Raw genomic sequence first — 17679 nt, 5'->3', positions numbered from 1 at the left:
GACCAGCTTTTTGAAGATGCTGATTTTATTTTCCGATGAGCTGCAGATGAGCTGAAGTTCACTGTCAAAGAAACCTGGTCTTCCATACAACCTCAGCAGTGCCACAAACTGATCACCTCCATGCCACGCCAAATTGAAGCATTAATTAGAGAAAAAGAAGCCCCTACCAAGTATTGAGTAAATGTACAGTAAATGAACATACTTTCCAGAAACCCAACAACTCACTAAAAATGTGAAGTACTATTATTTGTTGAGATAGTGAATCATCACAATTAAAAATCATCACAATTAAAAGAACCGAAGACTTACTAACTGAAGAACTACTTCAGTCTGTGTGCACTGAATTTAATACACAAGTTTAATTTCTAATTTATTGAGAGGCGCCTGTATTTTGCGTTTTATGTGCAAAAGTCATGCAGTATATGAACTTAATTCAGTTTCTGCCATTTACAGTGAAGATTCTTCAGTGCAGCAGATAGCTGCTCCACTCTTGAGTTTCCTAGTTTAGATGCAGATCTCTTAGGTGTGAGGGATTTTAATTTTAAAGCAGAAGCCAAAAATTCACAGCCTTTTATTGTGATGCCACAGCAGCTCAATCTATAGAGATTAGTGTACACAGACATAGATCATCATAGATCACTTTAGCAGTGATTCCATTATTAGAAAGGAAGAACACATTTAAAGTGCAAATCAATCACTTGTTTTGTTCATATAAATGGTTTCAATAGCAAAAACATAAACAAATGTTTCTTTGCATGCATGCATTTGTGGACCAAACTTAAAGGGGTCATCGCATGCCCATTTTTCACAAGTTTATTTGATTCTTTAGGTTCTTAAAAGGGTGGTGAAATGCTCGTTTTCACTCAATATCCTGTTAATCTTGAGTACCTATAGAGTAGTACTGCATCCTTCATAACTCCAAAAAGTCTTTAGTTTTATTATATTCATAAGAGAAAGATAGTCTGTACTGATTTTTCCCAGAAAAAAAGCGGAGCTAAAGAATCGTGAGCGCGAGTAAGCTTTTGCGTTGAGAGCGTTTGGAAGCTGTGACTTTACAGGGAGGAAAAAAAACATCCAAAACAAACCATGGCTAACAGTAAGATTCAGCATATATTTATGATCCAGAATTAGATCCAGAGGCAGAAATTTAACAAGAGCAGCATCAGCAATGACATCTCTATGTGGTATGTACTGAAACTGTATATATTTGCTTAGCAGTTTTGGAAAATGACTAAGTTCCACTTTATGTCGTCTTTTTTTTTTAAGCTGTACATGTGGAAAGTGCAGTTTGATGACAACATCAATTGTTGTTTACTTGATGTGCTTACGTGCTGATAGCTAAGTTAACAACACAGAGATATTTGAAGCAGTTTTACTCACCGCATGCGGTTCCAACACACGATCGTGACCCTTTTTCGTTGGGACTGCATTATCCTTAAGAAATAAACGATGTGCAAATCCGGCATCAAACTGGGCCTTATTTGTAAAACAAGCATCTTCAAAATGCAGGGAACAAACAAAAACACTTGCACAACTCTGTTGATGCTCTGTAAAAATAAACTCCATCCACTGGTCCCTGAATGCTGTTTTTTTTTTTTTTTTTTGGTAATCTGTGCAGGGTTGTCTTGCCCTGGCAACCAAAAACACACTTCTTTTGTGACATTTCGCGACGCTCTCGCTCTGATCAGTGAATGAATGTCTGTGCTCTCAGTCAGTGCTCTGCTATACGGGAGCGCGCACTCTTCCGGGAGAAGTGCCCTTAGGACCCATATAAGGAAATTCCGCTCCATCTAACGTCACACAGACCCATACTCAAAAAAAACTTTGCGAAACTTGTGACAAACCTGAAGGAGTATTTTTGGAACAAATATCCTGTTAATCTTGAGTACCTATAGAGTAGTACTGCATCATTCATAACTCCAAAAAGTCTTTAGTTTTATTATATTCATAAGAGAAAGATAGTCTGTACTGATTTTTCCCAGAAAAACACGACCGGCAGGAGGCGTGACGTGTGGGCGGAGCTAAAGAATCACAAGCGCGAGTAAGCTTTTGCGTTGAGAGCGTTTGGAAGTTGTGACTTTACCGTGGGGAAAAAAAAACATCCAAAACAAACCATGGCTAACAGTCAGATTCAGCATATATTTATGTCTGTCATGATGCGGCCCTTAAGGACTATTTCAATGGCGGGCTGGGTGACCCAGTGTCTCAGGAGGAGATGGCACAGTTAGAGACACTGGAATTCTGGGAATTTGTGCGCTACCTGCAGCATCGGCTTCCGTGGGATGCCCCAGCCACTACGGTCTCTTCCACAGCACAAGATGGCTGTCAGCTCACCGCCACAGCACAAGATGGCCGCTAACCCAGCGCCAATGCCCAAATTGGCCACCGGTCCAGCGCCACAGTACAAGATGGCCGCCAGTCCAGCGCCACAGCACAAGATGGCTGTCAGCCCAGCACCACAGCACAAGATGGCCGCTAACCCAGCGCCAATGCCCAAATTGGCCACCGGTCCAGCGACACAGTACAAGATGGGTCACCAGCCCAGCACCACAGCACAAGATGGCCGCCTGTCCAGAGTCATGGCCCAAGATGGCTGCTTGCCCAGCGCCGCTGCACAGGATGACAGTCACAGCTGACCCTCTGGAGTCGAGTCAGGTTCCAGTTGACCCTCCAGAGTCGAGTCAGGTTCCAGTTGACCCTCCAGAGTTGAGTCAGGTTCCAGTTGACCCTCCAGAGTCAAGTCAAGTTCCAGTTGACCCTCCGGAGTCGAGTCAGGTTCCAGTGAACTCTCCAGAGTCGAGTCAGGTTCCAGTGAACTCTCCAGAGTCGAGTCAGGTTCCAGTGAACTCTCCAGAGTCGAGTCAGGTTCCAGTTGTCCCTCCAGAGTCGAGACAGGTTCCAGTGAACTCTCCAGAGTCGAGTCAGGTTCCAGTTGTCCCTCCAGAGTCGAGACAGGTTCCAGTTGACCCTCCAGAGTCGAGTCAGGTTCCAGTTGACCCTCCGGAGTCGAGTCAGGTTCCTGTTGACCCTCCGGAGTCGAGTCAGGTTCCAGTTGACCCTCCGGAGTCGAGTCAGGTTCCAGTGAACTCTCCAGAGTCAAGGCTAGTCACCGCTGACCTTCCTGAGTAAGGGCTAGTCACCGCTGACCCTCCAGAATCAGGGCTAGTCACCGCTGACCCTCCAGAGTCGGGGCTAGTCACCGCTGATCTTCCAGAGTCAGGGCTAGTCACTGATGACCTTCCAGAGTCAGGGCTAGGTACCATGGATTTTCCAGATACAAGGCTTGATTGTGGTGGTCTTCCGCTCCGCCCTGGAGGACTCTGGCTTCGACCACAAGGACGTGATGGTCTTCTGCTCTGCCCTGGGGGGCTTCATGTTGTTGTTTTTGCTTTTTGTTTTTTGTGTTCACTCCTGTCCCTGTTCCTCTCGGTTAGTCCCGTCCTCCCACCTGTCCGCCTCCCTCCTGGTCTCTGTTTTGTGTCTGTCGTGGAGTGTCTGGGAGCCGCTCCGTAGAGGGGGGGTACTGTCACAGGGTCTGGGTTGTGTTCCCTGCGTTTCCACTAGGTGTCCTCCTTTCCCACAGTGTCTGTCACCTTATCAACTTCCTGTTCCCTTATTTGGTCACCTTCCTCCTTGTTTCAGTTAATTGATTGTTTCCCACCTGTCTCCAGTTCCCTCATCATCTTTCTGTGTATTTATACCCGGTCTGTCTGAGTCTGTGTGATGGAGTCCTTGTTTAATGTCTAAAGATTATTCATGTCCGTCAAATCAGTCTTGCCCTTGGCTTGTCTTCTTGTCTTGTTTTCATGTTTGGATTGTGTTTGGTATTGACCCCTGCCTGGACTGTTTACCCCTTTGGATTACCCTTCAATAAATGTCATACCTGTAATTGGTTCCCTCTCCGTGTTTCCTGTATCACTGATCGTGACAATCATGTCTTCATCTTTCACTGTCTTCTCATAGTCCTTCTCATGTTTGATGTTGGTTTGAATGATCAGGAAGTGTGTGTACATTTGAGTGAGAGTCTTGGGAATCTCTCCTATCTCTGTTTCCCTCAACATCTTCTCTAGAACAGCAGCTGAGATCCAGCAGAAGACTGGGATGTGGCACATGATGTAGAGGCTTCTTGATGACTTCAGATGTGAAATGATCCTGTTGGCCAGACTCTGATCACTGATTCTCTTTCTGAAGTATTTCCTCGTTCTGAGAGTCACTGAAGCCCCACACTTCTGTCACTCGTTGGATACACTCAGAAGGGATGAGATCAGCTGCTGCTGGTCTGGAGGTGATCCAATGGGAGCAGAGGGAAGTAGATTCCCCACAATGAGGTTCGTCAGCAGCACGTCCACTGAGGCTGATTCACGTACATCACACAACCTCACACTGCAGGGAACATTTAGAGGCAGGCGACACTCAAAGAAAAAAAGACACTTTATATTCACTGCTGAAAATATCCAGTTCTTTTATTTCTGTGGAAAAAACACTGAAGAAGATCTAAAAGGCTACATTTTTGGTCTTGTATCAAATTGAGCTCTCTGAATGGAAGTGGAAATATGAGGTGGATGTCCTGATTTTCTTTCCCTTCAGCCCAATCCAGGATGAACTTCTGCACAGAGGCGGTTTTTCCAATACCAGCGACTCCCTTTGTAAGCACAGTTCTGATGGGGTTGTCTTGTTCAGGTACAGGTCTAAAAATGTAATTGCATTTGATCGGTGTGTCCTCTGTTGCTGCTCTCTTTAATTGTGTCTCAATCTGTCTCATCTCATGTTCATTACTGAGCTCTCCATTTTCATCCTCTTTGATGTAGTGATCTGTGTAGATCTCATTCAGGAGTGTTGGGTTTCCCTGCTTTCATGTTTCCTCATACAGACACTGAAACTTCTTCCTCAGGTTTGATTTCAAAGCCTTAAGGACTTCAGCAGAATTAGAGTGTTTTTGAGTAATGTGTGATGACAGCATTTAAAACAAATAAAAAAGCCATATTATTTTACCGGAAATCAGAATATGTGCTTTGTAGTTGATTGACAAATTCGTCATCCTTATTACAGACAGGTTCAGTTAGGTCTGATCTGGGTGGATGGATTGACCTAAACATCATCAAGAGAATCAATAATCAGAAACTGATATTTGCAGTTTTTTTTCTCATTACCTTAATAATTCCATTAATAGTTTTACACTGTTGTGAATGCAGGCTACTTCTTAAAAGGATATTCCACCCAAAAAGGAAAAAGTTGTCAATGATCACTTACCCCAATCCTGTAAAATCCTGTTCATCTTTGGAACACAAATTAAGGTATTTTGGATGAAATCGGGAGGCTTTTGACTGTCCCATTAACTGCCAATTAAAATGTCAAAATGTCAACACTGTCAAAGTCCAGAAAAGTATGAAAGACATTGTCAGAATACTCCATCTGCCGTCATTGGTTCAACTGTAACGTTATGAAGCGATGAGAACACTTTTTGTACATGAAGAAAACTAAAATATCTTTATTCAACAATTTTTTTCCTCTGTATCTCTCTGCATCACTCTAGCACCATTTTAGAGAATATGAGCTGAACACAGGTAGCTTTTGTTTTCTATGTGTATTTATGCTTTGATTTGAACAAAAACAGCACATCTGTGCAGCACGGCTGAAACAGAAGAGTGTAAGCTGCTTGCGTTCAGCAGATGTTATCCAAAATTAATAAAAGTCGTTATTTTAGTTTTCTTCATATACAAAAAATATTCTCTTCACTTCATAACGTTGCGGTTGAACAACTGATGGCAGATGGACTATTCTGATGTTGCCTTTAATACTTTTCTGGACCTTGTCAGTGTAATTGATTTGGCAGTTTTCATCCAAAATGTCTTAAATTGTGTTCCGAAGAAGAACAAAGCTTTTACGGGTTTGGAATGACATGAGGGCAAGTGATTAATTTAAAAAATGTCATTTTGGGGCAATCAAATTAATCAAATTATCAAATTACCCAACATAATAAAAATTTTTTTATTTTATAATCATATTTTATACAGTGTTCATACATGAGATCAGGTTGGGTGTCTTCACTCTTAATATTTACTGGGTGTTCAATAGACCGGACACTCATAGATACACAGCTGACATCTGGTGAATCTGATCTCTCCTCCTGGACTGAACTGGAACAAAGAACAGATCTAAAATATACCCACCTTAATCAAAAATCTTTCTTTATGTTTTATACAATGTTCATACAAGATATCAGGTTGGGTGTCTCCACAAATTATCAAATTACCCAACATAATAAAAATAATGGTATTTTATAATCATATTTTATACAGTGTTCATACATGAGATCAGGTTGGGTGTCTTCACTCTTAATATTTACTGGGTGTTCAATAGACTGGACACTCATAGATACACAACTGAAATCTGGTGAATCTGATCTCTCCAGCTGGACTAAACTGGAATAGAAAACAAATCTCTTAATACATAAAAGCACAATGTAATGTGCTAATCCCAACCTTTTTATAAGATAAATGTATTTAATAGAATGTCCATTCAAAGTCCCTGCATCTTGGATAAAAGTCTTCATTTCTGGGTGATTTTGTTTTATCCATGGAGTCTCCAACCTGCTTTTGGATGGACATCGCAGATCGATTTAATTCAGATGAAGTTTCAGAAAACATCTCGGTTACGTATGTAACCACGGTTCCCTGAATAGGGATCGAGATGCTGCAGTGACGTCACCGGCTATGTGAACACCCCTCGGTGTGACGAATGTCTGAAGCCTATACCAACCCGCCAATCCTATTGGCCAAATAGCACTTGGCACCGCCCTACGCATGTGTACACATCGTATACCTGAGTGCCGCGCGCTATTTCGCTCAGATTTCATGAACTGAAGAAATGCTATCAAGGTACGGAATGGCCGGGACCGCAGCATCTCGTTCCCAGGGGCGGGTCTACGTGGTGGCCAGGGGGGGCACCGGCCCCCCCTGAAATTCGATTGGCCACCCCAGGTGCCCCCCCATAAGATGTCTTGTGATTGGTTCATTTTATGGCCAATCAGTCTATAGACTCTACTGAAGTTCGCGATTCAAAGAAGTGCAGCGTCGTCAGAGAAACAACGCTCGTCGTGATCTTGGACTTTTACTTTATCAAGTGTGGGAAGTCGAGACACTAGTGATGGGAAGTTCGGATCATTATACCGACTCGTACGTTTGAATCGCATTCAGCAAAATGAACGAATCTTTTTTCGAGTCATTTCGTTAATTTTATCAAAATGTAATTAAAATATTACGTGTTACTTCCCCAACACATCTAGTACTTACGCAAACGTTGATCACACTACAAACAATACAAAACTAAAATGCTATAAAGATTAATTCATTCTTTACCTGGGTCTTCAGTCTGTGATTAACTCACCTCTTGTCTGACAAGTCTTCGGGTTCAAATCATTCCTTAATCACAGATCCACGCGCTATTTCTGACATTTATGTCACTGCGTAACTGTTTCTCGAGGATCTGTGGTGTTATTATTTTATAAATAAATAAAACCTTTTTATAAATAAAATATTGATTAATTTGTCTTTTTGACTGTCTATCAGTAAATAAACCCTATGCTATATAATAATATAATAATCCAAGTTTTTATAGCCTAGTTTTATCTTTAATCCAATTTTGAGTTTGCTGGTATAATAATTGCTTTTCCTAGGCAGACTTGACAAATTGGTCTAATATATGTATAAGATGCTTGCTGAAAAAGGACATGATGAAATATATTAAAAGCAAATAACATTTTGAATCCTAATAAACAAGTAACACTACAGTACTATAGTCTAATCTGAAGGGTGAACTCAAAAGACATAAATCATACAAGGTAATTTTTGAAGATTAGAATCCAATGTAAAAAAAACAAAAAAAAACCAAAGTGATGTCGCCGTAATAGAGACGACTTGTTCTTCCCTAGTGACATTAAAGATTCGAATCGTTCAAGAACAATACATCACAAGACACCAAACAAAGAGCTGGTAGGTAACCTTTCATGTATGGTTTAATATGTTTGTATGGTTTTCTCAGATCAATGTTTTTACCCCGTCAGGCTCTGCTCGCGTTGGTCGTGGTTGATTTCAATCGAATGTTCAGTCAACGTTTAATAAAACACAATAAAAGTAAAATACGCTGGGCGGTATCAAACAATATACAGTCATGTTGATTTGCATATTTTGTATCCGTTTATTTTGTGACAGTGACCACATAGCAAGATTGCACCAAATGACAATATGCGCAGAATGTTCCATAATAATAATTGTCTGGTGACACGTTACTTGTTAATGCATGAGAGTAAGTAGATAGTCAGTTAAATTGTCAGGCCTAACTTAGTCATTTACACGTGAAATGACATGGATGCATTTCATTCACATTTTGATTTTATTTTTTATTTTTTTTGAGATTGAGAATAACAGACACACATAAGTGTTTCTTTTGAAGTCAGGGAAGACAGCAGTGCCAAGCCATGAAAAGATGTAAATATATAGGGAGTTTCTTTCAAATAAAAAATAAATAAAATTGATTTATTCTAAAATTTAACTTAATAGATATATACAGGGATGATAAAAAACTAAATCAAAAATGTGCTTTATTACTGCATTTGTTTACAAGTAACTTTATTCAAGTAAAAAAAGACTGTAGTGAGAAGGCTGGATGTGCATTAGCAGTCCAACAGCGCTCTCTAATGGAGACGTTTCGTTGTGTATAATCCTGAAGCGTATCCACGGCAGGATTTAATCCAACAAGATAAACATCGGGCCATGTCGCTAGCAAGAACGCGGCAGCTGTGAGCCGTTCATAAACTGGTCGTCTTTGTCAGACTCTTGTGCCATCCCTCAAACTCTGAAGGCTGAATTTGTGCAGAGTGTCTGAGACTTTAGGCCGCGTCCGAGTTTGGCGCAATCCGTTTGGCTAGAGAGTTAGTTCACCAGTGGCATCGCTGTATAACAGCAGTCCGCCATGTCAGCAATGGTGGCGAAACCCGCGGTGTTCGAGACGTGCGCTGATTAAAGCTGCTCCCAGGATCTCAAAACCTCTTGGTGGAGGTCCGTGAGAAGGGTAGCGGCTCACGGGGGGGTGTTGGGGTGTAGTTTATCCACCACTTGGGTAACCACATTAAATAGCTCACTGAGGAAGGGGAGGCGCTCTTCTCCTGGGAGGGAGATAACCGCATGTGCCGGCCAGACCCTAATCTGAGTTCGAAGCCGTGGTTGGACAAACATAGTTTGAAAAAGCATATCTGCTGATTAACACGCTCGAGTGGGGGAGAGCGAGCAAGTGGAAAAACTCCAGTGCATCACTGTATTCATAGTCAAGCCGCACATATCGCCCCAAACCACCACCTTGTGTGGGGCCTCGGCAACCGCAAAAGCGAAACGGTGAGGGTTAGACGCGAGGCGACTTATAGAAATACACTCCAGAGCGCGGATTCTTTTCTTTTTTTTTTTTTTTAGCCGTAGGCTATCACGGAGAGAACATGTAGAGAGGCTGCTAACAAACCTCACATGAGTGCCTCTTCTTGATCAACCCATTATATGGCTCTTACCTTTCGTTGACTCATCGCGTCCGCAAAGAGGAGTTACACACTGCTCGAAGAAAAAAACGCTGAGAACGTGAGATGGTTTCCATAGGGCACAAATGATTCGCTTCCCTGAAGGAATCAAATCTGAGCGAAATAGCGCGGCACTCAGGTATACGATGCATACGCATGCGTAGAGCGTGCCAAGCGCTAATTGGCCAATAGGATTGGCGGGATGGTATAGGGCTTCAGACATTCATCACACCGAAGGGTGTTCCCATAGCCGGTGACGTCACCGCAGCATCGAAGTGACCTATGAAAGGGAACCCACAAGACACGTTCATTATCAAGCACATGTATGAGAAATGAATGCGTTCTTCAGAATTTTCAACCAGGTTAAGTTAATAAACATTTCTATTAATTTTTTGATCACTTATCGCAAATACTCCGTTCTGTCTGTTTAAAATGGCGAAACTCCGAGCATGTACTTTAACTTCTCATTTATGACTAGAACTATGATCCCATCATGTCACATTCAAGCCAAGCTACAACTCAATCACTTCTCGCATTCTTTGTTTTATAATTGTTCATATTAAATGTGTTAAATTGACACTCATGGTAATGAATTAGCCACCAGCTATCAGTATTGTTGTCAAGAAATCACATAATCGTATATTAATATCAGATTTTGTTTCGGTACATTCCTAGTGTTCACTCTGCATGAGTTTGTTTCTTGTGTCCTGTAGGGGGCGGTACTGCTATTTGCAGCTTTAGTTTTGTGTTTAGTGTCTGGTGCCAGTGGTTACTCAACCCAATCTCTGCAGCTACATCCACATAACTACATCACTTTAATTCGCAGCTTTACAGATTCACTTTTGTGCCGTTGAAAAACCTTTTTATTATAGAGAAAAGTTAACACTGTCAATAATAATGTCATCTATTAATAATATTACACTATACAGATGACACTGCTAAAGCTTCTTTATAACAACATAGCAAAAATTATTTCATCATGCCAACCAACCAAGCAATGATCTGTTACTAAACAATTTAACCATTAATGACTGAGAGTGTATGTTGAACATTTTGTAAAGTAAAAGTCTTAATTAAATTGAGAAAATGAGAATTAAAACAGGAGATTTAATTCAGTAATCAGCATACTTCTGCTTAAATCAGATTGGTGAGGGTGGCATGATTTGGCCATGCCATCTGTCCAGTTAATCAACTTTACCTCTTACTTACTCCTGTTTTTATAAATAGAACATCCTGAGCAGATGGCTTCCAGTGAAATGTTTTCAACAAAAAGTATTTATAAATAGTAACTGTTTCCAATCAGTCACATTTTTTTTCTTTTCTGTATACTGTTTGTTTTTTAAAAAAATTTTCAACATTAAAACTGTTAGCCTTATAGTCTAAACTAAGATTGTACAAAAATAATAAATGTTTATATAAATTAAAATATCAAATGAGAAACATTTTACTTAAACCAATAAATACTTAATACTGCAAAATTAGCAATATTTCAGAATGTTCTATATTTAGCATCAATTAATATCATTTTATTTGGCTGTATATTGCAGGGGATGTTATTTAAGAAGTCCCAAGAATCTCAAAAGAATTCATCATGTAATCTGTTTTGGAAATAGTTAATAGTCTGAAGCCAGATTTACTATAACAGGACACTGATCTTTGATAGTCTGATTGATTTATCCTCTGCATTTAATCTCGGTGAGGTTGCACTTTGTGTTCCTGAATGGCTCATGCACATGCCAGTGAAAGCTCATACAGATCAGAGATCAGGGTCGCAGATGGGTCAACTTTGTTGGATAAACATGACACTTGGGGTTGAGTTAGAAATTAATCTTTAGCTTTGGCTGAAAATGGTTAAATGCCAATGAAATATCCCTTTTAATTAATTAATTAATTAATTTTTATTTTTTTACTAGTTTTAATCACAGCTACTGACATGCAGTATTAAATAATAACATTTATTGTCTGTAAAATGTCATTATTTAACAAAAAACTTGACAATTGTGTCAAATAATATGAAAACAATTAATGTAATTTTGTCAAGTTTTGCAAAAAGTTTATTTTTCTTGTGTGTACTTTAAATCATGCTAACATTATATATATCTAAAACTATAAAAATGTTAAAACATTACTAAATGTATTCTATGGAGATTCTAGATGATTGTTATTGGTGGTTGTTGCACAGTGGAACAATCTGTCTGATCATTTAGAGATTTAATTGCACACCTCTTCTCAACAAAGTATAATTGAAGTCTGAAGCACAAATGGGGGCAGGATGAGTTCACAGAAATGTCAAACTCTAAATGCAAAAAATAATAATAGTACCATCCACTTACCTTAATTACTTCTTAGACATTGATTTAGGAGAGCCCAGCTATATTTGGCCCCTTGATACAGATTGTATCTCTTGATACAGTTTGAATTATTTCTTAAAATATCCTTCACCCTAGTTACGTTCCACATTGAACTTTGCTGGACTCAAAAATAGCCTTCTCTAAAGGGTTTCCCTTGACAAGAACTCTGCATCCCAAGAAAATTAAAACAAAAACAAAGATCACCCCGGGCGGGGTTTTCTCAGAGATGCCAGGAACATTTAAGCTTATTGGCCAGATCTTGACCTTTCCATGGAAAGTGATTTATCATTCTACGCTAAGCCCTTGCAGACAAGGTCAGGAAGTTCGTGAACACGGCGAATCATGACCTCCAAAGGGGGGAGGGGTAAGTCCATCTGGAGATTTTCCGGTTTCCCTCTTTGACAGCCATAGATGTCCTTTAGTTCTTGGAAGATTTCAACAGTTATCCAATTAAAGTGTTATCTCTCCTTTTAGTTGTCTAGTCTATAGGGCTTTAGACTCTGTGCCGTCATCAACAGTCAATCCTGGATCGGAGCAGCAAACTGTTCACAGCTCATACTCAGTAAACTGCAGCTACTGTTGGACTTCTGGATCTGACTGACCAATTCTACATTTCATTTACAAAGAGGCTTTCTGAGGAGGTATGGGTGCCCACGGATCCAGCCTGGATGAAGTCTTGGCTGAGGACATGCACCACTGGTACAACAAGTTCATGAGGGAATCTCCATCAGGTCTCATCACACTCTTCGAACTCAAGACCATGCTGCAGATGCAGGGGATGACTGAGGAGGCCAACAGCTATGTGGATCAAGTCTTCTTCACCTTTGACATGGATGGGGTGAGAGAAATGTGTGAATGGAACATTTAGGGATGTTATGCAGATTGGTAATTTAGTTGATCTTAAAAGACACCAAAATCTCTTCATGTTTGAGCAAGAATACATTTTTAATGCATTATTTTGTTAACCAAAATAATAAACCAAATTAACCAAGATAAAAGTCATTATTGTGGCATACAAATAATGTGGCATTATTGTGGCATACAAATTAATAAGCCTATTAATGTCCTACAGTCCACAGGAATCCATTTTACAATATAAGCGTCTTAATCCAAAATATATTCTTCTTTATGTTTTGGAGTTCCGGCCACACTTAAGACAGCATTTTTCTTGAATGAAAACTTTTTGATGTAGTAACGTTTTGAAAACAGCATTTTCAAGCGTTGTGTTGCAGTTGATGAAAAGTGAAGTTTTCGAAAACTGATGCACGTTTAGTCATTCAACACATAATGTACCCAATAATCAACAGAATATATCTATGCTTTATATTCTGTTTCATAGTGTTGTTAAAGATAAATGTTACATATATTTCTGACTGAAAAGTTGCTGTCCTATGGAAAAACATGAAACTTGCTTATTAGACTATTGACCTGGACACACAGAGTGAGTGGTGGAATATTTTGCTAATAAAATGATTGTGCCAGAAAAATGGTGTGAGAACTTGTCTATGTCTCGTATGTCAGTATTATCGCTGTTATCTTTTATCACGTTTTATGCTTACGCAGTGAGGTGCTTTAGGCATTTTCAGACATGTGGATATGTTTAGTGTGTGTTGGCATCTATTAAAAATACTTTAAAGGCCATACTTAGTTTTTTATGCATATTTAGTTGTGCATGATGCAAATGTCATCATTAGCAATGAAGGTGTGGGGTCAACATCTTTTGTTGGTCCTGGATCAACATTATTGTCCAAAAACCTACCCCTAAACTAACCAATAATTTATCCCTATATCAGTGTGAAATGATAGCTGAATAACAAGGGTGTAGAAGCACCTCAGTTCTGATTGGTTAATTGGAATGTTGTTCCAGGATCAGTAAGGGTGTTGATCCAGGAACATGCTGTACTCTGTGAATTCAATGTAGGGGCTTAGTCAGATTTTTCTAACCATGTGCACAATGTATGCTCAGATTGCATATGTGCCACTTTCTGGTAAGAAAAATGGTCAAAATAAATTAGATTCAAGTACTTTTTGAAACCTGCTGGTACAATTACAAGTACATTTTTATTAATAAAATGTTATTGCTTGCGGATGGTGTGCATGGACATAGACTATGCTGGTGACCCTATATTTTTTAAACTGAAGAAACCCTGCATTCTGTTCTGTTATATTGTGCTCTACTTGTTCGATGCAAGAATGCATCCTCCTTGAAAGGCTCTTTTAAAATTAATGTTATAATATATAATATATATATATATATATATATATATATATATATATATATATATATATATATATATATATATAATATATTCATATATATGTTTTTCTTTTTCCTGTTTTTTTCTTCCACAGGATGGCTATATAGATTTTGTAGAATACATTGCAGCTGTAAGTCTTCTACTGAAAGGAGAGATAAACCAGAAGCTGAAGTGGTACTTCAAACTCTTTGATCAGGACGGAAACGGCAAGATTGACAGAGATGAAATGGAGACAATATTCAAAGTAATAAATCCATTTTTTCTTTATTCACTGTTTCCTCTTGTGTACGTTCACTGGTCCAGACTACAGTTCAGTTTTAAAGGTGCACTCAGTCATATCATCTCATAATAGCTATGTTTTTCAGTTACATGCCATAGTAGAAATTCACATATATCACATTTATTCTTCAAGCAAAAGTTTCCAGTATTGTGGAGATAAACCAAGTAGTATTTAACTGATTTTGTGGTCACAACATGAAAACCTCCATGAGGCAACCCACTCCATATAGAATAAAATATTTGTTTTCAAACTTGATATGACTCTTGTCATGAGGACCTACATCATTAAAAAAAATATTTTTCACACTTTCTGTTATTTCTTCTTGTGAAAAACTGATGAATGACTGTGTATCTTTAAATAGAATATTATAGTAGCAACTTTAGAGAAAGTATTTTGTATTTGTATGTATTCCAAGACAGTGATTTGTATTACACCGTGTCAGTAAGACAGTAATGTTAGTAAAGGAATAAATATTATTATTTTTCATCTTTGCGCAGGCCATCCAGGACATTACCCGGAGTTATGACATCCCTCCAGACGATATCGTGTCTCTGATCTATGAGAGGATCGATGTCAATAATGAAGGTGAGAGCTTCTAGATCATATTAACCTGCAACGTAATATTTCAACTGGAATATTTTATTTGGAAAAAGTTCCATAACATTAATTCCTCCTGTTGTCCACTGTATTGTTTACTGTGCTTTATGCTCTGTGTTGCATTCTACGAGTCTTTTCTGCTCAGGATTAAACCTGCAAGCTTTGTATAGTATAATCAGCCCCAATCTAAAACCATTAGGCTAACACCACTACTGCAATTAACAAGGGTCAAGGTTAAGATATATATTTTTTTATAGAACTAGGAAAACAACAAGGTTACGTACTAAAATGAATATTTATTACAGCATCTATATACAGAGAACAAATTCCTGTGGTAAGATGTTAGGTCAGTCTACATCAATATAATAATGAAAATAAACAATAATGTAACCAATTACATTTTGGAATCATATTGTGCATGTTTAGATCATTCTGTTCTTTTTCTTTTCTTTTCTTTTCTTCATGTTACGTTAATCTGTTCAATATTATGTTATCATGTTCATTTACTATATTTTATAACTATATAATATATATAATTTTTTTCTTATTTTAATTTTGTGTTTAAATCTGACCTGGAAAGGATTCACTCTTATTATCGAATGCCTTTACCTTTGCAGGTGAGTTGACGTTGGAGGAGTTCATCACAGGGGCTAAAGAACATCCTGATATCATGGAGATGCTCACCAAGATGATGGACCTCACCCATGTCCTGGAGATCATAGTCAATGGGCAGAAAAAGAAAGGAGTGACTGCCAGTGTTTGATGTTTTGCACAATAAATGGTTCCCATTCTGATTTAAGATGATCAGCTGTGTGGTTTACAAGCATAAACCAGACCTAACAGATGCTTGCAGCATCTCAGAGGTGGACACAAGTGATCATCATTTCTGATTGTCTTTCATACACTCTCTCTGTTGTTGTGCCTCCAGATGTTAGCGGAGCTCTCACTTACCCTTCTTCTTTTAACTGAATCACTTCTACAAGTCTGAAAATGTCATTCTTGCAGGCAGAAATGACACAAGAGGAGATGAATCCATGGTGTAATGGATCGTTTGTCCTATTTGCTGGCGTGTGAAGCATGTTCTTAGCAATGAATATGCTCGATGCATGTATAGTGACCCTAAAATGTATATGGACATTTTAGCCTTAGTTAGGATGTATCGATGTCTAATAAATTATTAACAGGACATTAATATGACAGACATTTTAAATGTGACTTACTTTTTAAGTGTCCAAATACAGTTCAGGGGACAGTGTGTAGGGAGGGTCCAGTGTCATAAATAATTGTACAGTTTTTCTATTGCTGTATGTAATCTTCATTTTGACTTTTGACATTTTGTGCTAAATTATTTAGATATCTCTACAGGTCTACTGTTCTAACTTGTAACCAATGCCTTACATAAATAAATGCAGTATGCTGCACATTTGGACTGTCTTTCCTGTCTGACTATTACCATTACTTTTACTCAGAGAAGAGTAATTATTTTAATAAATAAATAATTCTTTAAAAAATATTGTTTCAAATCATGAATTATATTTTTAAGTGAACAAAAGCAAAAAAAAAAAAAAAAAAAAAAAATCACCTCCAGTCTTTCCCTGGTCATACATACTAAAAATGTATATACGGTAATATACCAATAAACATGGTTGACGATTTTATTTAATTCAAATATTGTTTGAAATTTACTATAGGCATACTTCTAGGTCAAATGAGTGCATTACCGCCACCTATCTCTCAAGTGAACCGTTGACACTCTATCTACAATCTCAATTAGGAGTGTCATTGGTCCACTTGAGAGATAGGTGGCGGTAATGCACTCATAAGTCTGCGATCGGCCACAATGCAGAAGAAGAAGAATTCTTCAAGCGCCTGCTGCTGTGAACGTGCATTCACTAGAGTTCGAACAGTTCAAAAAACAAAAAACTATATAAATACTGTTCAGTTACTGGCACACAATGATCGGTCTGTGCAAGAAACTGAAAAGTATTTATAAAAATTAATTTAACCTCTGATTCACGCAATGTCTGAACTGTAAGAACCCTTGTGAACACGCATTCACAGCAGCAGGCGCGTGAGGCATTCTTCTTTTTCTTGCATTGTGGCAGATCGCAGACTTATAAGTCCATTACCACCACATATCTCTCAAGTGGACCATTGACACTCTATCTACAATCTCCACTTGAGAGATAGGTGGTGATAATGCACTTATAAGTCTGCTATGCACCATAATGCAAGAAGAAGAAGAAGAATGCCTAACGCTGCATGTTTTTTTTACTCTCATAGATTTTGTTACCATTTGCCAAGTATTGTATGACTGAGAGACAGGCAAAAAACACAGGCAACAATTTTGACTAGTTCAGCTCCCGGCTTTATCATCGGTCGCCGCTCAATGTTGTGAGAACATGACTGCCCCGACTGAATATCTCCTCGTGTTTGTTGCAAAAAACTGATTTGAGGCATGCAGTACTTTGTGTTTTGCCCTCTGGTTTCTTTTATTTATCCTCTACTGCCTTTTTTTCAGATTTTTATCTCTTTTTGTCAGCTCAGAGACACTCTTTTATCTGCCCATTTTCCTTTTTCTTTTTGCACTGTTCCTTTTCCTTCCTCAGATACACTGCATACCTCTCTGGG

At 38.7% G+C, this 17679-nt stretch overlaps 1 protein-coding gene across 1 annotated transcript; it reads left to right on the top strand.

Annotated features, from left to right (window-relative positions):
- Positions 1-12321: 12321 nt before the first annotated feature.
- On the top strand, positions 12322-16476 carry LOC113115567 (guanylyl cyclase-activating protein 1-like). Its single transcript, XM_026283142.1, has 4 exons — positions 12322-12751; positions 14266-14415; positions 14949-15036; positions 15666-16476. The coding sequence occupies exons 1-4, from the start codon at positions 12557-12559 to the stop codon at positions 15809-15811; spliced, it is 579 nt and encodes a 192-aa protein (XP_026138927.1). The 5' UTR covers positions 12322-12556; the 3' UTR covers positions 15812-16476.
- The last annotated feature ends 1203 nt before the right edge of the window (positions 16477-17679 follow it).

Source organism: Carassius auratus, chromosome 15, assembly GCF_003368295.1.
Source record: "Carassius auratus strain Wakin chromosome 15, ASM336829v1, whole genome shotgun sequence".
Classification (NCBI taxonomy): Eukaryota; Metazoa; Chordata; class Actinopteri; order Cypriniformes; family Cyprinidae; genus Carassius; species Carassius auratus.
The sequence above is the reverse complement of the archived record's forward strand: the minus strand, read 5'-3'. Positions and strand labels throughout refer to the sequence as shown.